The 19,908-nt window shown below is 43.1% G+C and overlaps 1 protein-coding gene across 7 annotated transcripts in view; it reads left to right on the top strand.

Annotated features, from left to right (window-relative positions):
- The window catches only part of sorcs1 (sortilin-related VPS10 domain containing receptor 1), a 222,227-nt gene that overhangs the window by 169,471 nt on the left and 32,848 nt on the right, over positions 1–19,908 (top strand). For all 7 annotated transcript variants that reach the window (XR_014874426.1, XR_014874427.1, XM_085161983.1 and 4 more), the window contains exons 10-15: positions 1,673–1,819; positions 5,036–5,138; positions 8,070–8,146; positions 12,196–12,287; positions 12,614–12,721; positions 18,262–18,379. Coding sequence is in view for 5 of the 7 variants with exons in the window: in XM_085161983.1 (XP_085018109.1) it covers positions 1,673–1,819; positions 5,036–5,138; positions 8,070–8,146; positions 12,196–12,287; positions 12,614–12,721; positions 18,262–18,379 (645 nt within the window). In the remaining 2 variants the exon portion in view is untranslated. The remainder of the gene's footprint in view (positions 1–1,672; positions 1,820–5,035; positions 5,139–8,069; positions 8,147–12,195; positions 12,288–12,613; positions 12,722–18,261; positions 18,380–19,908) is intronic.

Genomic DNA, 19,908 nt, shown 5'->3' with positions numbered 1-19,908 from the left:
AGCGCCAAATCACAACAAAAGTCGCCTCAAGGCGCTTCATAGATACAGAGAAAAACCCAACAATCATATGACCCCCTATGAGCAGCACTTTGGCGACAGTGGGAAGGAAAAACTCCCTTTTAACAGGAAGAAACCTCCAGTAGCACCAGGCTCAGGGAGGGGCGGGGCCATCTGCTGTGATTGGTTGGGGTGAGAGAAGGAAGACAGGATAAAGACATGCTGTGGAAGAGAGACAGAGATTAATAACAGATATGATTCAATGCAGAGAGGTCTGTTAACACATAGTGAGTGAGAAAGGTGACTGGAAAGGAAAAACTCAATGCATCATGGGAATCCCCGACAGCCTACGTCTATTGCAGCATAACTAAGGGAGGATTCAGGGTCACCTGGTCCAGCCCTAACTATATGCTTTAGCAAAAAGGAAAGTTTGAAGCCTAATCTTAAAAGTAGAGATAGTGTCTGTCTCCTGAATCCAAACTGGAAGCTGGTTCCACAGAAGAGGAGCCTGAAAACTGAAGGCTCTCCCTCCCATTCTACTTTTAAATACTCTAGGAACAACAAGTAGGCCTGCAGAGCGAGAGCGAAGTGCTCTAATAGGGTGATATGGTACTACAAGGTCATTAAGATAAGATGGGGCCTGATTATTTAAGACCTTGTATGTGAGGACCACTGATGCTGTATCCACAGGAAAATAAACTCTGTGTCTGAAGCAGGAACGTCGCACAAATGCAGAAACCTCAGCTTTAGTTTTGGAGCCTGCCGTATTCATTTTAGACAATTCTCTGTTTTTAAACAGCAGGCCTGCTCGATGAGCACGCGGCCCGCAGGTTTATTACGAACGCTGATCAATACTTTGGAGCTAGCAGGCAGACGTGATGAAATGTACTTGCTTTGTCATTTTGCAAAGGAACCCTGCTGCTGTAGGCCTACAATCTTCAGAGCACGTTGTGTGAATATGAAACAGCTTCAAAGTGCTGACATCAACAAAGGCAAAAGGGCATTGTGCCAGCGATATAGATTTTTAGGAGCCTGAGATTATTTCTTCCTTTGATTAATAACTGCAGATCACTTTGCACAACACACCAAATCCAAAAAACAGATGGTGCGCTGTGAGCTGGTGTTGAGGCTCTGTGGAACTCACGATGCTTTTAAGTCTAACGTAGAATAGAACTATATCTGTGAATCTAATAATTAAGCCCTTGGTGATGCCACTCATGTCTGCTGTGGCCCAAGCAATAGAATCGAATCTACTGTCTTGATTGGGGTCGCCACCCGAAACGTACGATGTGCTAAATCTCTCCTCCAAGCGAGATTGAAGTATCTGTCAATTACTAAAGTGGAGTTTCATTGCCTGATGCCACTGTCACAGACTCAATTCAGTATCCCTGAGTCGTCCTGCAGGTCTCCAACCGGGAGTCAGATTCATTTAAGACGCACATCGATTATTCACAAGTCTCCAGACAGTCGATCATTTCCCACTCAGGGTTTGTGGCTGTGTTTGGTTTTTGTTGGGAATGCAAAAGTAGGCTGCGTTTCCTTGACGTGTCTGATTTGCTTTTGCGACGCGTTGCGATCGTTTTCAACGTGACTTGAAAATAGGAAAGTAATCATATTTATCGGTCAAATAAAGTCCGAGTTTCACATAAAGCCGCGAACCGTTCTGATTCTCCAGGTAGCAGGAATAAAAGGAATGTTCCTCGCCAACAAAAGGACGGACAACCAAGTGAAGACGTACATCACCTACAACAGAGGCAGAGACTGGAGGTTACTGCAGGCGCCGAGCAAAGACCTGAGAGGCAACAGCATTCACTGTGTGCTGGTGAGTTTCTCTGCATCTGCCAGCGAGATGCGTTCATACATGTTTTTATATGTGTGCGCTTCCATCAAAGAGAGGCCTTGACAGGAGTTGACTGATCCCAGCAGCAACGAGAGCCCGAGCTCGGAAAGAGCAGCGCCCGTCAAAGCTGAGTGCTCTGAGGCTGCTCAGCTGAAAGGTCAGCCATTTTGATTCAGTCCAATAAGCTGACCTCCCATTTAAAGAAACACAGAGAGAAAGACTTGTCAGACAGAAAGGCTTTTCTGTATTTTATCTGCCTTCCTTCCTCCTCTAGAAAGTTGGAGGCTTCTCATACTCTAGTGGAGTTTTCACTCACTAGTAAAGTTCAGAATTACAAGTAAACAACCTACCCTTGAAAATGGAAACCGCTTATTTCTTGTAGCCCATTTTTCTTTTCAATGCCTTACCTCTTTGTGTATTTCTCTGTTAAATGAAATGTTGCAAAACCAGTGACTCAAAGAGAACAGCTAGGTAAAGAAAGCATAAAAGTCCTGAGCATTTGTAGAGTTATGTCAATACTCCAGCAACCTTGGATGCTAGAACCACTTCTGCAAGAATCATAGCAAAGCAAGACATTTATACAGAGGCCAAAGATGCAGTCAGTCAGTGGATGGAGTACAGATTGTATGGAGCCCCGCAGGGGACATGGGAGAAAAAAAAATTAAGACGGCAAAAGTTTTGCGAGATCTCGCAAAACTAACTCGGGATCTCGCAAAAGTTTTGCGAGATCTCGCAAAACAAACTCGGGATCTCGCAAAACTATTGCGACATCTAGCAAACGTTTTAGCCGCATTCTTCGGACGCTGGCTCGAAGCCGACCGGGAGGTCGAGGCACGATGTGCCGGGAAAGCGGTGTTCCTCCCGGCTGTAGTAGGTCTCGACCTCCCGTTAGCTTCAAGCTAATGGGAAGAATGCGGCTAAAACTTTTGCGAGATCTCGCAAAAGTTTTGCGAGATCCCGAGTTTGTTTTGCGAGATCTCGCAAAACTTTTGCGAGATCCCGAGTTTGTTTTGCGAGATCTCGCAAAACTTTTGCGAGATCCCGAGTTTGTTTTGCGAGATCTCGCAAAAGTCCGTCTTAATTTTTTTTTCTCCCATGTCCCCTGCGGGGCTCCGTAAGATTGTGTATCCAGTTGTTCTATTTAATCTGAACAAGAACCTAAAGAAAATCTCAGTTTTTAAACCCTTACGTTGTAACTACAGCCCAGCCCTTGCAGCAGTATATTAATGATTAACCTCGTATTGTGAATGGATTATCTCAGTCGTTCTCCTGACTGAAGTTTGGTCCGTTTACAGCATCCTGCCATGCGATTGCATTTGTCCCTAACCATCAGGAACCCTCACGTTAACTTTTAGTGAGTGGAAAAAGTTAGCGTTCATCCTGCAGCTTCACTGTTTGTTATGCTAACATGGCTGTGTCGCTAGCGACCACATAGCACATCATTATTTAGCAGCTAGCCTAACTTCCACTTCCGTACCATTGATTCATTAATGCTGAATTCTCTGCAGCTGCTCTATTCCCATGTTGTTGCAGTATATTAATGACTAACCTCATATTGTGGATGGATTATCTCAGTTGTTCTCCTGACTGAAGTTTGGTCCGTTTACAGCATCCTGCCATGTGATTGCATTTGTCCCTAACCATCGGGAACCCTCACGTTAACTTTTATCAAGTGGAAAAAATTAGCGTTCATCCTCCAGCTTCTCTGTGCTAATGTGTTGATGTCATGCTAACTAAAGCTGCGTAGCTAGCCACCACGTAGCACATCATTATATACCAGCTAGCCCAACTTCAGAAACCCTACAAACGTCACTGCTGTTTAGTTTTCTGTCTTCATTTATGTCGGAAGTGATAGCAGAGCTGTACGTTTGAATTTTTCAGAAATCCCTCAGTCAGAACATGTTTCCATCTAAAGATTACATACCTAGCTAGCTAACTTCAAACTTTGTTAAACCTCATAAATCCTGTTTTCATGGATGCCTGGATGTTAAACTTAATTGTTACACCTGGTAGAGCAGCAGCGCTGATCATTTTATTAAAGATGGAAGACAGTTTGTAACTCTCAGTGATGCCGCAGTGTTCGTTTGATTTTGGGACCCGGAAACGGCTAATGACGTCAGACGATAGGTGCTAAGAAATGCCAAAAGATGTGCCTTGCAGACAACAATGGGGGTGATCACTTAAGGAGAGGGATATTCGAAAAGCACAAGACTGTGCGCAAGTTTGCTCACATTGTTATTTTAACAACATTGTGTTAATTAAGAAGCAACCAAGTGGCAACCTCCAGGGCTCATCACTGATAACTGGAGCTGATTTTGATTGCTTTTAGAAGATTATTAAAATCACGTGACCTAAGAAAAGTATGACCTACTGTGTGGTACACACCAAATTGCGCTTTAGTTCAGTTGGTGAAATTCTAGTTTTTTATTAGTCTACACTCATTTCCAGCAGGTATCCGTGCCCCTCCATTGCAGCCGGTCAGTGCAGCATGGTAATCAGACTGATAGACTAGCAGATAACTCAACCCTTGGACCAGATCTGATGGTTTCTGGCTCTAAAAGAGGCTACGTGGCAGCCATTGAAATGCTAATTGTGAGGTTTAACAAATGCTTCGTTTAGATGCCATAGGTGCGTCATGGCGAGGAAGAGCTACAGCCATCTGTTATAGTGTCAAAGAACGAGGGTTAGACGCTTTTCATCAGTACAAGTTTCGGATGAGCACGGCTCACTTTAATCACCTTCTACTAATACATGTCGCTAGATGACAACAGTTTGACAGTTGGTGTCACTGTAGCACACCTTCGCATATGTCCTCTTGAAACGACTGTATGTACAGAAATAATCACCTTTTTTGATAAACCAATTAGCGATTCAGTGGCATGCCTCGCCTTCCACCCGTATTATACAGTCATTTGTCAGGAAATGTCAGAGTTTTAATAAACCTCTAAACAGCCCGTCACAACATGGCCTGCACCAGTGGCATTTTGCTGGGTCGTAATGAGAATTGTGTCTGTAAAGGTTAACCCAATCAAAATTAATGGTGAGGCCAGTCAATGGGGAAATGGTGTTTGTGATAAAACCGAAGACTTGGGAGGGTTGCCGGTCCACGTTGAGGAAATAGCAGTTTTGCGCAGAAGCATCTTTTGGAGGGTTTTTTTTAATAACTGAGTTTTTGATTTCTCTTTTTCCCCTCTGCAGCCGTACTGTTCATTACATCTCCATCTCCACGTGTCTGCAAATCCCTACACATCTGGAAACATAGCCAGCAGGGACTCGGCACCGGGGATCATTGTCGCATCAGGTGGGTGAGAGGGAATATGTTTCGAGCAGCACGCCGTCTATGTTCTCCGTGTCTTCTTGGACTTCTGAGGAGTTTTCTTTAAGACAAAGCTCATGTTTTTATCTGTCATTAAATTACTTAATGAAAGAAGGACTTTTAGCCCTTGACTGAAAGGTTAAAACATCTAACCGGTGCTCACTGTTGTTGATTTGACAGGGTTGTAGAAGGAAAGTCGAACAATATGTGCATTATTCAGTTAATAAAGTAAGGTATTGTATGGTTTGCTTAGATTTTAGTATACAGCAAAGGTAACATGAAAGAGCCTCCAAACTGCAAAGACATTAGTGATTAAGAAGTGCTGTTTTTCTTCTTTCTTCTGTGTTAACTTTAAGATATTTCTCTTAGTTATTAATCATTTCTGTGCATTTTCCATGACTTCTTCTTTTATGCAGTTGCACTGTAGTGTTTGTTGCATTTAGCATCGGTACATGACTCCAGCAAGCATGTGACATGCTGGCATCAGCTCACCTTAAAACGCAAACAGATAACTTGACAACAGAAAAAGCCCTCAGGGCAGCATTGTTCCCGAGAACACGTGAAAAATAGGCAAGGACTCTAATTTATTCACTGTGAAGAAGAAAATAAGGTAATGTGAGATCAGCAGCCTGCAGGTGGATTCACACCTGTGATATTTACTCCTGTGTGGACCGGCTCTGTCAATAACATGCAGGCACCGGCCTCGGGTGTCTGGAGAAGGCCAAGTTTACCCTACCAGCATGAATGCCGTGACCTTTATGAACCACTGTGGGATAAGTCAGTTTCACTGATATGGGAGTAAAACAATTAACTTATTTATTTCAGTCTATGTCATTATTTCAGCTACAGAATGGTGGAAATGAATGAGAATGATTACTTATTTCTTCTTTTCTGTCCCAGACCAACATTTGGAAGTTATTTTGGGAATAAAAATGTTGGGAAATAGTCCTAAAACAGTAAAACTTATTCAAAGTCCTGGTTCTGAATGATTATCTCAGTCATACATTTTTTCTGCCATAGTAAAAAGGTGGCAGATGATATGGGATGCATCGTGGCTAGTTATAAGGAAAGGTTAGCTTTAAGGTAGGGTCATCAAGTCCATGAGCTGAAAGACACATTAAAAGCTAAAATGATCTATTCATACACTTTGTGATTAATTAATGTTATGTTATGAACATTAGCCCATTCACAATGTGACATGGGATGGGCTTTTAAACATTTTGTGGTCTTGTTCATCAGAGAGGAGCGGGAGGTCGACAGATGGATTAGTACTGATGCGATCAATCACTGGTCCAGTCTCTGTGGTTAAAAGCATGAAGGCAAAGCTGTCGATTTATTGGTCAGCTCCTATCCTCATGTTTGACCACAAGCTGTGGGTCATGACTGATTGAGGATAGTATCAACAGGACACCGTCCTCTGTAGGAGGCCCTGACTCAACCATAAAGAGGGTGAAGAGCTCATACGGGAGGGGAGCAGGGGAAAGCCACTACTATAGGTTTAGGTCAGATTTTCCGTCTTTGCCCTACTGGTAGGAAACTCCAAGGACAATATTATAGCAAAATAGCCTTTATAGTAGTGAGACCAAACACTGAGCTCACTGTAGGATAAGGGATCACCATTTAATGGGCCTTTTTTAGCTGAGATTTAACTGCGATTACAAGTTCATTTATTGGTCAGTAGCAGGAAACTGGACTATAATCCACATGGTCACATGGTCACTGTTGTTTGGAGTCCTGTGGAATTTGTAGGCAGTAGACTACAGTACTTTCGCAAGACTCTATGCTCATAAGTTGTGTAATGTGAGGGCTAGGAGATCTAGTAGATCTTTATTGTCTATGTCTGGGTTACAGTGCAGTTTGTGACACATTAAAACAGAACTGTTGGGTAGAGAAAATGAGACCTTTATGATAATAGCATCCCAAGATTTCATCTCAACTCTAAATTGTTCATTACAGCATTTGTTGCTTATCTTTTGAAGTCAAAATGAAAATAAATCTGTTATTTCGATCGCCCGTAGTGCCATATGGGACCCCGAGCCCCCAAACTGGAGACTTTATAACTGTCAAAGACAGGAAGCAGAACAGTGATAAAAGCAAACGTGTATTTTAGAATATTAATTGGTTACCAACGACGTCTTTCAGACATCTGCTGAGTTCTCCCTATGTTTTTAACCTCTTAAGCCCCAACGCCCCCTGATACGGGGGCAAAAAGCAGGAGATCAGGTAGGCTTGGGGCTTAAGAGGTTAATTAAACCCAACCCTGAACCACTGTCAAGGTGGAAGACTCGAGGAAATCACTATTAATCACTAAAAGAAGAAAGAGTCATGAAGCACAAGACAACATGAGGCTAAAGGAGATGCTAAACATTAGCACGTATACAATTATAGTTCTGTGAATTATATTACCCTGTTAGTGGTGACAACATCAACTGGAGCTCAGCAGAAATCTAAACATCCGGCACTCGTGTAGCTCGTATGTTATGATGAGTGTGAAGCCTATTGTTTATCAAGAGGCATTCAGAGTAGGGAACAACTGGAAAAACCACCACCTGGCGCCAATTACGGGCTAAATTAAAGCAATTACAGCCGTCTGCACAGAATTAGGGAAGCTTGTCTTAATGTGGCCAGAACTGCTGAATGAGGGATACAGTAATCTGGATTTATTGGTTAATTTAGGGGTATGGGCAAATGTTGCACTGCACAATAGATCTTTCAGAGGACTGTAATTACCGCAACTGTCTGCAGCTGCAAGCTGGTGCCTCCTGCTGTAGAACCACCTCTTGTCTGAACACAATGTGTAAAAGTTGTATTTTGTCAGAAATTAATTTCCCTTTTGTGCATCAAACTGTTTCTCCACCTTGAAGCACTTGATCAAGTTTGTTTTCTATCCTTTCTGTGAACTGGCCTCACGTCCAGGCTCCATTGGGGCAGAACTGACCACCAGCAACGTCAGTGTGTTCATCACCTCGGACGCAGGAAACACGTGGAGACAGGTGAGGCAACTTTGTTTTTGGACTGTTGTGATGTCTCGCTGGTAAAGTAATTCTGCATATGTGTCACATTTGAGGAAAAAGTATCTAAGCTCCAAGTCTTCACATGGCAACAGCTGACAGACATTTAACAGTTGGTACGAAACACGCTGTCAACTTGTGCAGTCTCCTAGGCTACGTTCACACTGCAGGTCTTAATGCTCAATTCCGATTTTTTGATCAAATCCGATTTTTTTGTCTGCTCGTTCACACTACAAATAAAATGCAACAGCAAACGCGCTCTAGTGTGAACGCTCAAAGCGCCCGCATGCGCAAAAGAAGACGTCACACACAACACGCTCTGTTTAGACCCAGAGCAACAGTATTGTTTGACTGATGGCCCTTAATATAAAGACTTCGGACTTTACGTTTCCCAATTTTTGCACAACAAATAAAACAGAACAAATAAAATGTTCAGGTTTCTCCAACGTTGTCTTCCCAACAGTTTCACTAACATTTACACGGGATGGCCAGGAAGCGTTCGCGATGTCTTCTCCGGCGCTGATAATTGGCGTCTGTTTTGTGTCGGTGACGTAAAAGACGGATTTAATGCGACTTGACCGTTCAAACAGCAGTCGCTTTCTGAAACATCGGATATGTATCGGATTCAGGACCACATAGGAAAGTGACCCAGATCGGATTTGAAAATATCGGATTTGTGCCGTTCACACTGTCGCACCATGATCGGATATGGGTCGCATAGGGTCAAAAAAATCAGATATAATGCGCTTTCGCCTGCAGTGTGAACGTAGCCTTAGTTGCCTTAGTTAGCCTAACGTAGACTTTGTTTTTGGACTGTTGTAATGTCTCGCTGGTAAACGAATTCTGCATATGTGTCACATTTGAGGAAAAAGTATCTAAGCTCTAAGTTTTCACATGGCAACAGCTGACAGACATTTAACAGTTGGTACGAAACACGCTGTCAACTTGTGCAGTCTCCTACTGACTGAGAACATTACTTTCTTTTCCAGCTGATCACGAGTGACCAGACTGTTAAACAGAACGAGTCCTCTCACGCTTTAGCTCCGTGTTTTAGTTTAACACCACTTTATATAAAGTTTAGAGATAGTTTGGTTGTATGGAATATTCAAACTTTTAATCTTGTTATTCCGTCATTTCAGACTAGGATAACCATCCCTCTGAAAATTTAGGTAAAGGAGTTCATAAAAATATTCATAAATTCATTAAAATTATTTTAAATGTTTTTCTGTTAGAATGTACTTTTATATAAAAGATGTATGAAAGTCGAGCCAACGTGTCCTTCACTAGTTTTGGAATCTCAGAGACACAAATATCTGATAATCAGTGTCAGGTAACAACAAAAAGAATAGTCCAATGTTCACTTCTTGGATGCACTGCGCCATGTTATTTGTCAAGAACACAAACACAGTGCAAAGGCCCAGTTCAGTGACTTGAGTGTTGGGTACTTCTGCTTTGGCTTTATTTCCCCCCCAGAGGTGGTTTTATGTCGGTGGATAAATACAGAAATATGGAGGACAGTTGCAGGCTGATCCACTTACCATACACTGTCTGTGTGGCTCACCAACCCACTGGAGAACTGACTGTTTGGTCTTTGTATTTTTCTCTTGGGTGATTTCTGGGAAGGTGAAAACAATGTGTAGGAAGGCGGCTCACAGTGTATATGAAAGTATTTCCAGAGCTGACTTTCATTCACTAACATTCAAAAAACGTCGAGGCAAAGTGAGCAGTTGGGACCTGAGCATTGAACGTTGTGTATCGCATTAGAACATCCGCCTGTCTTCTTCTGTTTGATTTCGCTTGTCTGTGGACTCCAGTTCCAGTAAACATGGCTGAAATGACCTGCAGCCCTGATCATAATCATCCATGTGGTTATCCACCATCCCATTTAGCTTCTGAGTTTCATTTAAAAAAGCCTCACACATGTAAACAAACCAATGTGCAGTGATGAGTATGAGGTGATTAGGTCAGACAATTAGCAAAATGACTGTTACAAAAATAATTTGGGATTTGTTTTATGGAAAACTTAACATTGGAGGTGGAGAGTGCAAAGTTAGAGTAACTCTATAAGCATCATTAGTAGGGATGGGTATCATTTAGGTTTTATCCGATACCGGTGCCAAACCGGTACTTTTTGAAACTGTGCCGGTGCTTAAACGGTGCTCAAACCGGTGCTTAAACAATGGAAAAAACACAAACTTTGTCCAAAAACCTCTCATGTTTAGCTGTTTTCCACTTTTTCTTTGGTCATGTTAGCCTTTTTGGCCAGGGTGAAGGGAGCATCTGCCATCAAACAAGAATGTAACTACGATGATGTTTGCTAGTTCACCTTACATGCATTAATATAATAACGTGGTTAGCCTACTCAACGTAAATTACACACGAACAACATTAAGCTACTCACGCAGAGAAGAACGGCTGCTGCTGCATCATCATCCTCATCATTTCTGCTACACTGGCAGGGCTAGGGGCCAGGACTCTCCTCTTTGGGTTTTTGGGGGATGTTGCTAACTCCGGGTCCGATAACAGGCACCACACCCTCAGTAGATGTGCTCGGTGTGAGGTCTCGCAGTAAGCTATCAAATACGGCGCATTTCTCGGCTTTTAAAAAAACGCTATGCGTCGCCAGGTGTTTCATCAGATTTGAGGTGTTTCCTCCTTTGACAGTATCACAGTATCAGCTTAAAGCACTTGTTGCAGCTGCTGAGTTTGCATCTTTTGCTGTGAAGTACAGCCAGACTTTTGACCGCTTCGCCTTGGACATTTTTAATCTGTAGCTCTGCTCTAAAAGAACGTACGTACCTGGACCCGCCTACTATCCTCGGAAACGTAAAATGATTGGCTGGAATCCAAAGTGTATCATTCCATACCAGTTGGTGGCGGTAATGCACCTTTCAGTTGTTTGCCAACCGCCAATACAAATGTAAGGAAGAAGAAAGTGTATCACAGCTCAGGGAAAAAAAAGCACCAAAATAAAGCACCGAAAAGTGCGCTGCTTTTCGGTCTGGTTACTACCGTTTATGTCGGAACCGGTGCCATCATGGCACCGGATACCGGTACCCATCCCTAATCATTAGTAAAATAAAAAATAAGAAACGACTGCATTCATCCACCGGCTGAACATTTATCCAACACTAAGCATGAATTGACTCCTGAGCTCATATTTTATACCCATGCTGAACCCAAGAACATCAAGACAAGGATGCAGATTATGAAGAAATGAAACAAAACAGTAAAAAGTCCTTTAAAAATGTCAAAATCTTGAAATTGACTTTAAAAGTTTATCAAACAAATAATCAAATACCTCATCAGAAAAGGTAAGAGCCCGAAAAACCCCTTAAATTTTCATCCACATATAAATAACACCAATTAAAAAAATCAACATCATTGTTCAGAAACAAACCCCACGGCTTCTATTCGGGCGCCGTGACGTTCTAATCAGATCAGTTGTTCTTGTTTCCAAGCACAAACCAATTTTAATTTAAGAGTCACAAAGTTTGCCAAGTCACTGCTATTGGCGAAGCTCAACTTCCTGCAATTACACAATCGTGCAGTGCAGCAAATATGTTATATTCATTAATATTACAGCCTCATGTCTGATAATTAATTTTTCCAACGACGTGCCCCGTTAAATCTCGAACAAACAGCCGCTCGCCATATGGAGCACGATGAACCGACTGACCTCCCGTCCTCTCGCTGAAAACATCCTCCTCCTCGCTCGTCGCCTATCCTCAAGTTTGGAATATAAGTCCTCAGACAACAGCCAGCTTTTTTTTTAAGGTCACCAATCATATTAATTCTATAGACCGGCTGAATTCATTGACTGCATAAACCGCACATTAGACGGCCTCTACATCACTCGATTCACTTCAGTTTATGGGGCTTGTTTCTAATTAAACACAGCAATGAAAAATAATTATTTGGAAGGTAATGTAGCAAAGCAGGGCCATGATTTGCATGTGTGTGTGTGTCTGTTGTGAAAAATGACAGGGCATGTGTGTATACAAGTACATCAAGCGTTTTTGTCCCAGCAGATTTTTGACGAGGAGTACGCAGTGCTGTATCTTGACCAAGGAGGGGCCTTGGTGGCAATAAGACACACTCCGCTTCCCATCCGACACCTGTGGTGAGTCATTATGACAGAGACGCCATTTGTCACAGCATGACTAATTTTCTCTGAGGAAACTGCAAGTCCTAAGTTAGTCAAGTAAAGGCAAACGAGTTTGTCTTGGAGCGAAGGGACGGTACGACTGTTTAGAAAACCTCGGATGATTGTCATTCGGCTTTCTGGGTTCGAGACTGTAATGATCGGCGTTCTCTCCGAGCGGAGAACCTTCAGCCCTGCGCGGAATATAAAATAAAGTCGTTAGACAACTCTCAGGGTCATTAGTGTGCACACACAGTTGAGGGATTAGCAGCGGCCCCTCGTGAAGCAGCGGTTTGTGTTCCCAGGTTGAGCTTCGACGAAGGACGGCAGTGGAACAAATACAGCTTCACCAACACGCCCTTGTTTGTGGACGGGGTGCTCGGAGAGCCGGGGGAGGAGACTCTCATCATGACGTGAGTAGAACAGCAAATTGCTGGTGTCTGTAAATGCATGCTCTCTCGCGTCGTGACCCGAGCCTGTGCCGCTTCCATCTACAGCTCCGCTCTATTCAGGATTCCTGACTGTGTGTTTTCCTTTTCATGAATAAAAAAAAAAAGGTTTCTGTCAAGGTCTAGCCAACATCAAAACTGGCTGCTGATTACGATCACAGGAGATCAATGCTTCAGCGACAACGTGACTGCCCATTTGAAGAGCATGAAGAATGATCAAAATGATCAAAAAATGCCTGAGAAAACAGACGAGAAGCTTTATTTTTTTATAAAGTTTTAACTGCATTAGAAAGTGGAGAGAGGCGTGGGGATGATTTAGCGTGCCCTCGGAAATCAGATTTATGAAGATTCCTTCTGTGTTCTTTCAAATTTATTATTAGAACAGCCCAGAGCAGAAGTGCGTGCATATGGTATGACGCAGCGCTGCTCCCTTATTGCAGCAGAGATTTAGGACTTTGGGACGTGTTACCACAGCCGTTACATCAATGTTTCATGATACCTGCCATAAATGACAGACTGACAGCTGGCTGTGGAGTCAGCCTTACAGGAGAGTGATAGGGCACAGCTGGAGAGAGAGAAAAGAGAAATGCAGCTTTTTTTGGTGGGACTCGAGGGTGGGGAGCTAAAGGCGACGCTGGTGGAATAAGTTCTCGAATGCCTCTCAGCTGGCAGACACACCATTAGTTTTCATAAGACCATCATGCACTGTTTTCTTATCAATTTGTACTCATTTTTACAGTAAGTGCCTGTCATGGCTGGGTGCCTCAGAAGCTAATTGACAGATTGATTGTGATAAATATGCTGTGGTATGAATGGTGAGGAGGGGTCAGTGCAAAGACACGCAGCCACTCAATTTAGCTAGAGATGGAATATTTATCCACTTAGTCTCATAACCTTGGATTGTGTTTTGTTCCTGACCAGTACATGAAAAAATATGGCTTTTCGTTCTGATTAAGTTAAACTTTAAAAGAAAAGTTTTTTTGTAACAGCGTAACGCTGGAAATTATATACTGTGGATTTTGTTTTTAGATTGGGAACATTTCAAGTGTTAGTCACTGTTAACGAATCCCATGTAAAGCAGAACAATTTATTGCACAATATGGTCGTGTCCAAATTCATGGGCTGCATCCTCCTGAGGACCCGGCCTTCGCGGTCTACGTGGGCTGGGTCCTCAGAAGGTCGGGTAGGCCGGAAGTAAACTGCTGTGGAAATTGGACGGTCTAGCCTTCAGATTAGCGTCACCGCTGTCTCGGTGGAGTTTAATAAACTCGGCCGTCTGCTCCTTGCTATCTAAAATATAACAGGACACTGGAGTAAATTCTCGACTGTCTCACACTTCTGTTTAATCAGTTTTCTGTTTGACGTTTATTCAGCTGTGTGAAAATCCCGGAGGAACCCACCCGGGGGATTAATAAAGTTTTATTTTATCTAATCTAATAACTTTGATCTCAGTCAAACCGATTTACTCAAGAACAAACAAAACACTGAAAAAAGCCCAACAATAACATTTTAGGTTGTCTAAGTGACTTATATATTACGTTTAACCTGAGTAGCAAAACTCTGCGGTGATCTGAAAATGATGTACCGGGAGTTGTGCCGTTCTCGGCCGCATCAGTAACCCTCGAGCTCCCGGCTTGCTATCGAGCTGGTGGGCAGCAGATGCTCCGAAAACGTCGAAGCACTTTAACAAATATGCGATATCTTGATAAACCAAGCAGATATTTGATGTTTACACAGCTACTTTCTCACCTGAAAATATGTTAAAAGTGTATTTTGTGACCCAGAAAGATTAGTAAGAGTAATTTTAAAACTTAGTAGCGGCTGCCATTATTGGAAACTGGAGTTTGGCTGGGCCGCGCTATGAATTCTGGGATATGGTGAACCATGAAGGACACACCCGACCCATCCTTCAAATTCGGGGAAAAGGAGGACGCATTTGTCGGAGTCTACGAATTTGGACAGCCTTCGGCGCGTCACTGTGACGTAATCGGTCTACAAATGCAGCCTCAGAAGGATGCAGCCCATGAATTTGGACATGACCTATGTCTTATTTTCCATGTTTCATTTCAGTCTGTGCTGGCACCATAAAATAAAATCAACAAACCCTTTATTGGATAGGGAAGCTGTGTGGAGGTGACAAAGCTGAGGTTGAACTTTCTGTTGACTCTCTGTAGTCGCTGCACAACTATTTCTGTCACATGTGCTTTGAATGAAAAGTTGGATGTCTTCTCGAGTCTAATGTGTTTTCCAATTTCCCAGCTCCCTACTAGAATCCAGCAACTGGTGGTCACTTGCTGCAAGACAGAGCCATGCAACAGGGACTTGTTTTAACTTCCACCATGTCTCTGGCAGTATGTCTAGGGTTAGGGTTGGGTTTGGGTTTGGTTAATGTGCTCTCCTTTTCATAGATTTTTCACCTCTTTGCACTACTTACATCGAAACACGTTTAACAGAAAAACTGTACCTACAAAATGAATGAGAGTTCACTTGAAATCCAATATTTAGTCCCTGAAATCGTTTTAGCATGTTGTGAAAGCCTAAGCCCTGAGCCTAGACAAGTCACTGGTGACTGGATGGATTTCAAGAGTTAAACTTTACAAAACTAGCTTGACAGGTGACTTCAGTCATGCTATCAAGTGATCAAGTGAATAATAAGCAGTTGTGCTTTGCAAGATACCGAGCTGAATTCTAGCTCAAACCTCTTGTAGCCTCTCTTTCTGGTGCTCTGCTTTCCTTCCACAGTCCAAAGATATGCTCTCATCTGTGATGGATGAGGAGCCTGCCCAGGGTGTACCCTACGTTTCGCCCTACACCTGCGGGGATAGGCTCCAGCATCCCCATGACGCTTACTTGGATAAGTGGTTAACAAAGTGGATCATTGGATGGACGAATAAAGTTTCAAAGAGGCAGACTGCTAGATTAGTAAATTAAAAATACAATGCCCCAAAAACCAAACATGATGGATTTGCAGATAGCCGATAGATTTGTACAACTACCCAACTCTAACGTTGCAGGATAAAAAGTGCCTTTCTGTTACCTGTTGGTTCTTCCAATGATGGATCGCAGGCGGCAGATCTTGTGTGTTTTAAGTGAGGAGCCAAATGCACACGACGCAGGCGGGACTGACCTTGACAAAAGTGCAGATTTATTCGGACTAATGGCAAAACAGACAAAACAAAGGGCAAAAGGCAAAGTCAGAGTTAAGATAAACTGAACTGGGAGAGCTAACCTAAACACTAAACTTGGACACAGGGAACGTGGATGGTGACACGAGGAACCGAGACATGGAGACCTGGAACATGGCGTGATAAGAACAGACAACCCGGCAATGACCACATATTACAAACACACGAGGGTGACGAGGGAAGTGGAAACGCCGGGGAACACAGCTGGGACGAATAGACATAATGACACAGGAGGAAGGAAAACTGAACACAGAATGCAAGACTGTCAAAATAAAACAGGAAACAGACTAAGATGCAGACTAGATGCACGGCTCAACACTGGGACCGGGGCGAGAAACAGACTTAGAAATAGAAACGGGAGACCAAACACAAAGGCTGTATCCCAATTCAGGGTCTGCAGCCTTAAAGTACGCAGCCTCAACGATCCTCAAGGGCCGCGTACTCAAAGACCGCTAAGGCCGGAAGTGCGAGGCTTGTGAAATGGGACGGTCTAGCCTCCGTTGCGCTGCCCAGGTTGCCTAGCAACCATGATACTAACAGCTGGAAACGTTTCATACAGCTTTGTTTGACAGAAATGAAGGAGAAAATCTTTTGTTCATTTGTTTGTTTGTTTCTACATGAGCTTTGATCATTCTCTGATTAAGCTCAGCTATTGAACGGCGTATATTCTAAAGTAAAGGCTGTAAAACCAAGTTAGTACAAACGTCACTAATGTCACATGACTTTGCCGACATGTGGCCAACAGGAATGTTTTAATGTTCTTCGTTATTAAACATTTGCACATAAATAAGTGACATAATATTCAGTACTTACTTAAAGTTTACTCTTCGGGCGCCCCTCATCCGCCGTTTTTTTTCGGCAAAATTATCCACACCCACCGCCGCGCTATGCATTCTGGGATATGTTGGGCCACGAAGGCTACACCACCACGTCCTTAAAATTCAGGGAAATTAAGGACGCATTTGAGGGCCGCATTTCGAGCAGCCTACGAATTGGGACAGCCTTCGTCGCGTCGCGGTGACGTAATCGGCCTTAAAATGCGGCCTTTAAGGCTGCAGACCCTGAATTGGGATACAGCCAAAGACATGACGAGGACTCGGGGAATTAGAGAGTGAGAGACAAAGAGAGGAGAGAGGGAGGGACGAGGGCGACATGGCAGGGTGGGGAACATGAGAACAGAAAAGGGAGAATAATAATAATAATAATGATAATAATAATAATAATAATAATGGATTGGATTTATATAGCGCTTTTCTGGGCACCCAAAGCGCTTTACTATTCATTCACTCTCACATTCACACACTGGTGGAGGCAGCTACAGTTGTAGCCACAGCTGCCCTGGGGCAGACTGACAGAAGCGAGGCTGCCATATCTCGCCATCGGCCCCTCTGGCCAACACCAGTAGGCGGTAGGTGAAGTGTCTTGCCCAAGGACACAACGACCAGGACAGAGAGCCCGGGGATCGAACCGGCGACCTTCCGGTTACAGATACGCTTCCCAACTCCCTGAGCCATGGTCGCCCCCAAGAAGAGACATAACAACAAGGCTAAGACCTGAGATCCCGAGAGAGAGGGACACAAGGACAAGGACACAAAGAGGACCTAATAGACAACTATAGACTTCAAAGACAAGAAAAACTCAAAACATAGAAAGAACTAAACTGAAGGCTAAACTGTAAACGTTGAACTTAAACCCTCTTTATAATGTGAGAGTCACAAAAACACTATAATCTCAAAAGACCCAGTGCCCTGACACAAACCTGTAAATCTTATATATCCATGCTTGCAGCAGTTTTCTTGCACGGATCATCTGTTGAAGCATTTGTCTCTTTCTAACTCACAGTCTTTATCAGCTGTTTAGTATTTCACTTTCAAAGGCTCTCTGTAATTTCCTAAAACAGCTGTCCACTGCTGGTAGTATCAAATGCTAGCTAATGAAGTTGTTTCTTTCTGGTTGCACTTTCAGTTTGATGCTCTGAAGTGTATTTGGAGCATCCAAAAGCTGAATGCGCGGGATCAACGTTAATAGACCTCCGTGCTTCCTTTCACGATAATGATGGCTCACGACATTCAAGCACAACAGTGAGCCTCACAGATGTGTTTTTAATCATGTGTGGTCAAAAAAGCATCAGCTCTGTGGCCTAGATGATAAGATTCATCAGACAATGCTTATTAGCAGGATGAATTCACTCGCGGCTTTGATCTTCGTGTGGGATTTGCTCACCAGACTTTTCCTTTAACATCGTTTTAGTTCGATCATTATCCAAATCGTGTTTTGCATTTAACGAGCGCAGCGTGTGCGTCTGCTTTCTTTTTTCAGGATATTTGGACATGTCAGTCATCGATCGGAGTGGCAACTGGTGAAAATAGACTTCAGGTCCATTTTCAACAGGAGGTGCATAGAGGCAGATTATCAGACATGGCACCTGCACAACCAGGTACGGCGTTTAATCAGATCAGGATGGAGTTTTGATTCTTTTTACACCCTGTACAAAATGCTTTAGAGCCTTTAATTATATTTCAAAACTGTTTTGTAATTAAATAACATTTTAAAGAGGCAGACTATTAAATTGATTTTTAATTTAAAAAGTATACTAATGAGCTGCTTCAGTTATACACATTATTATGAAACCAGGTCTAAGTACCCTAGCTATACTAACCCCAAGTGCTATGTTTAGCAGAAAAACTAAATAACTTTAAATTATAGACAGTTTTACGGAGCCCCGCAGGGGACATGGGAGAAAAAAAAATTAAGACGGACTTTTGCGCGATCTCGCGAGATCTCGCAAAACTTTACCGAGATCCCGAGTTTGTTTTGCGAGATCTCGCAAAAGTTTTGCGAGTTTGTTTTGCGAGATTTATTTTATTTATTTATTTATCTCGCAAAACAAACTCGGGATCTTGCGAAAGTTTTAGCCGCATTCTTCCCATTAGCTTTGAGCTAACGGGAGGTCGAGACCTACTACAGCCGGGAGGAACACCGCTTTCCCGGCACATCGTGCCTCGACCTCCCGGTCGGCTTCGAGCCAGCGTCCGAAGAATGCGGCTAAAACGTTTGCGAGATCTCGCAAAAGTTTTGCGAGATCCCGAGTTTGTTTTGCGAGATCTCGCAAAAGTTTTGCGAGATCCCGAGTTTGTTTTGCGAGATCTTGCAAAAGTCCGTCTTAATTTTTTTTTCTCCCGTGTCCCCTGCGGGGCTCCGTACAGTTTTCCATTTGACTGCATGTCTTGAAAAGCCAAAATTCCAATATTCTGAAATGTTAGGGTCAGAGCTTTCAAACTGGGAATCATGGAATAAAATGGTAGTAAGTAAAAGGCAGGACTCAGCCTTGCATGAAAAAACACTCCAAAAGGAATTAAACTTGTTACTTAATGAGCTATTATTTCCAACTGAGAAGTAAATTCATTGAAGGAAGTCTGAAGTCTGTGGAGACCATCTCCTCCAAACACAAGTCCTTAAGTTTGGTTGATTCAGAGCCCCTCGCTGTACGCTTTCAGCTTTGCTGTGTTGTGAAGCTGGAGACCTCTTTACGATTCCTCCCTCACGCTTTAAGTGAACCTCCCAGCATACGTTAAACCTGCTCCGAAAGCTCCTCAGCCTGGTCGGGCCTGAAGCAGAGCCAGACGTTTAAAGCTTGCCTTTATTCATGGCCCACTTCTGTAATTGGTTTAGACACCCATATGCTCAAAGCAGGCTAATGATCAAAACATATAGCATGGAAGATGACAAGAGTCCAAGCCAATTACAGGGCTAAACTGTCCAAACGTAGAGGCAGTGTGGGTATAAAAAATAAACACCAGCTGAAAACAGAGGTTTTGTGTTTAAGTTAGGGAAGGAGCTGGCAGTTGTGTTTGTGGATGCTGGCAAGACTTTTTTTAGCCATCTCACTAGTGACACCTAATGCACAAAGACAGAATCTTGTGGTAATAAAACGAGAGCAGCAGTGTAGGACGAAGGATGCAGTGG

The sequence above is a fragment of the Neolamprologus multifasciatus genome, chromosome 6 (genome assembly GCF_963576455.1).
Source record: "Neolamprologus multifasciatus chromosome 6, fNeoMul1.2, whole genome shotgun sequence".
NCBI lineage: Eukaryota > Metazoa > Chordata > Actinopteri > Cichliformes > Cichlidae > Neolamprologus > Neolamprologus multifasciatus.
The sequence above is the reverse complement of the archived record's forward strand: the minus strand, read 5'-3'. Positions and strand labels throughout refer to the sequence as shown.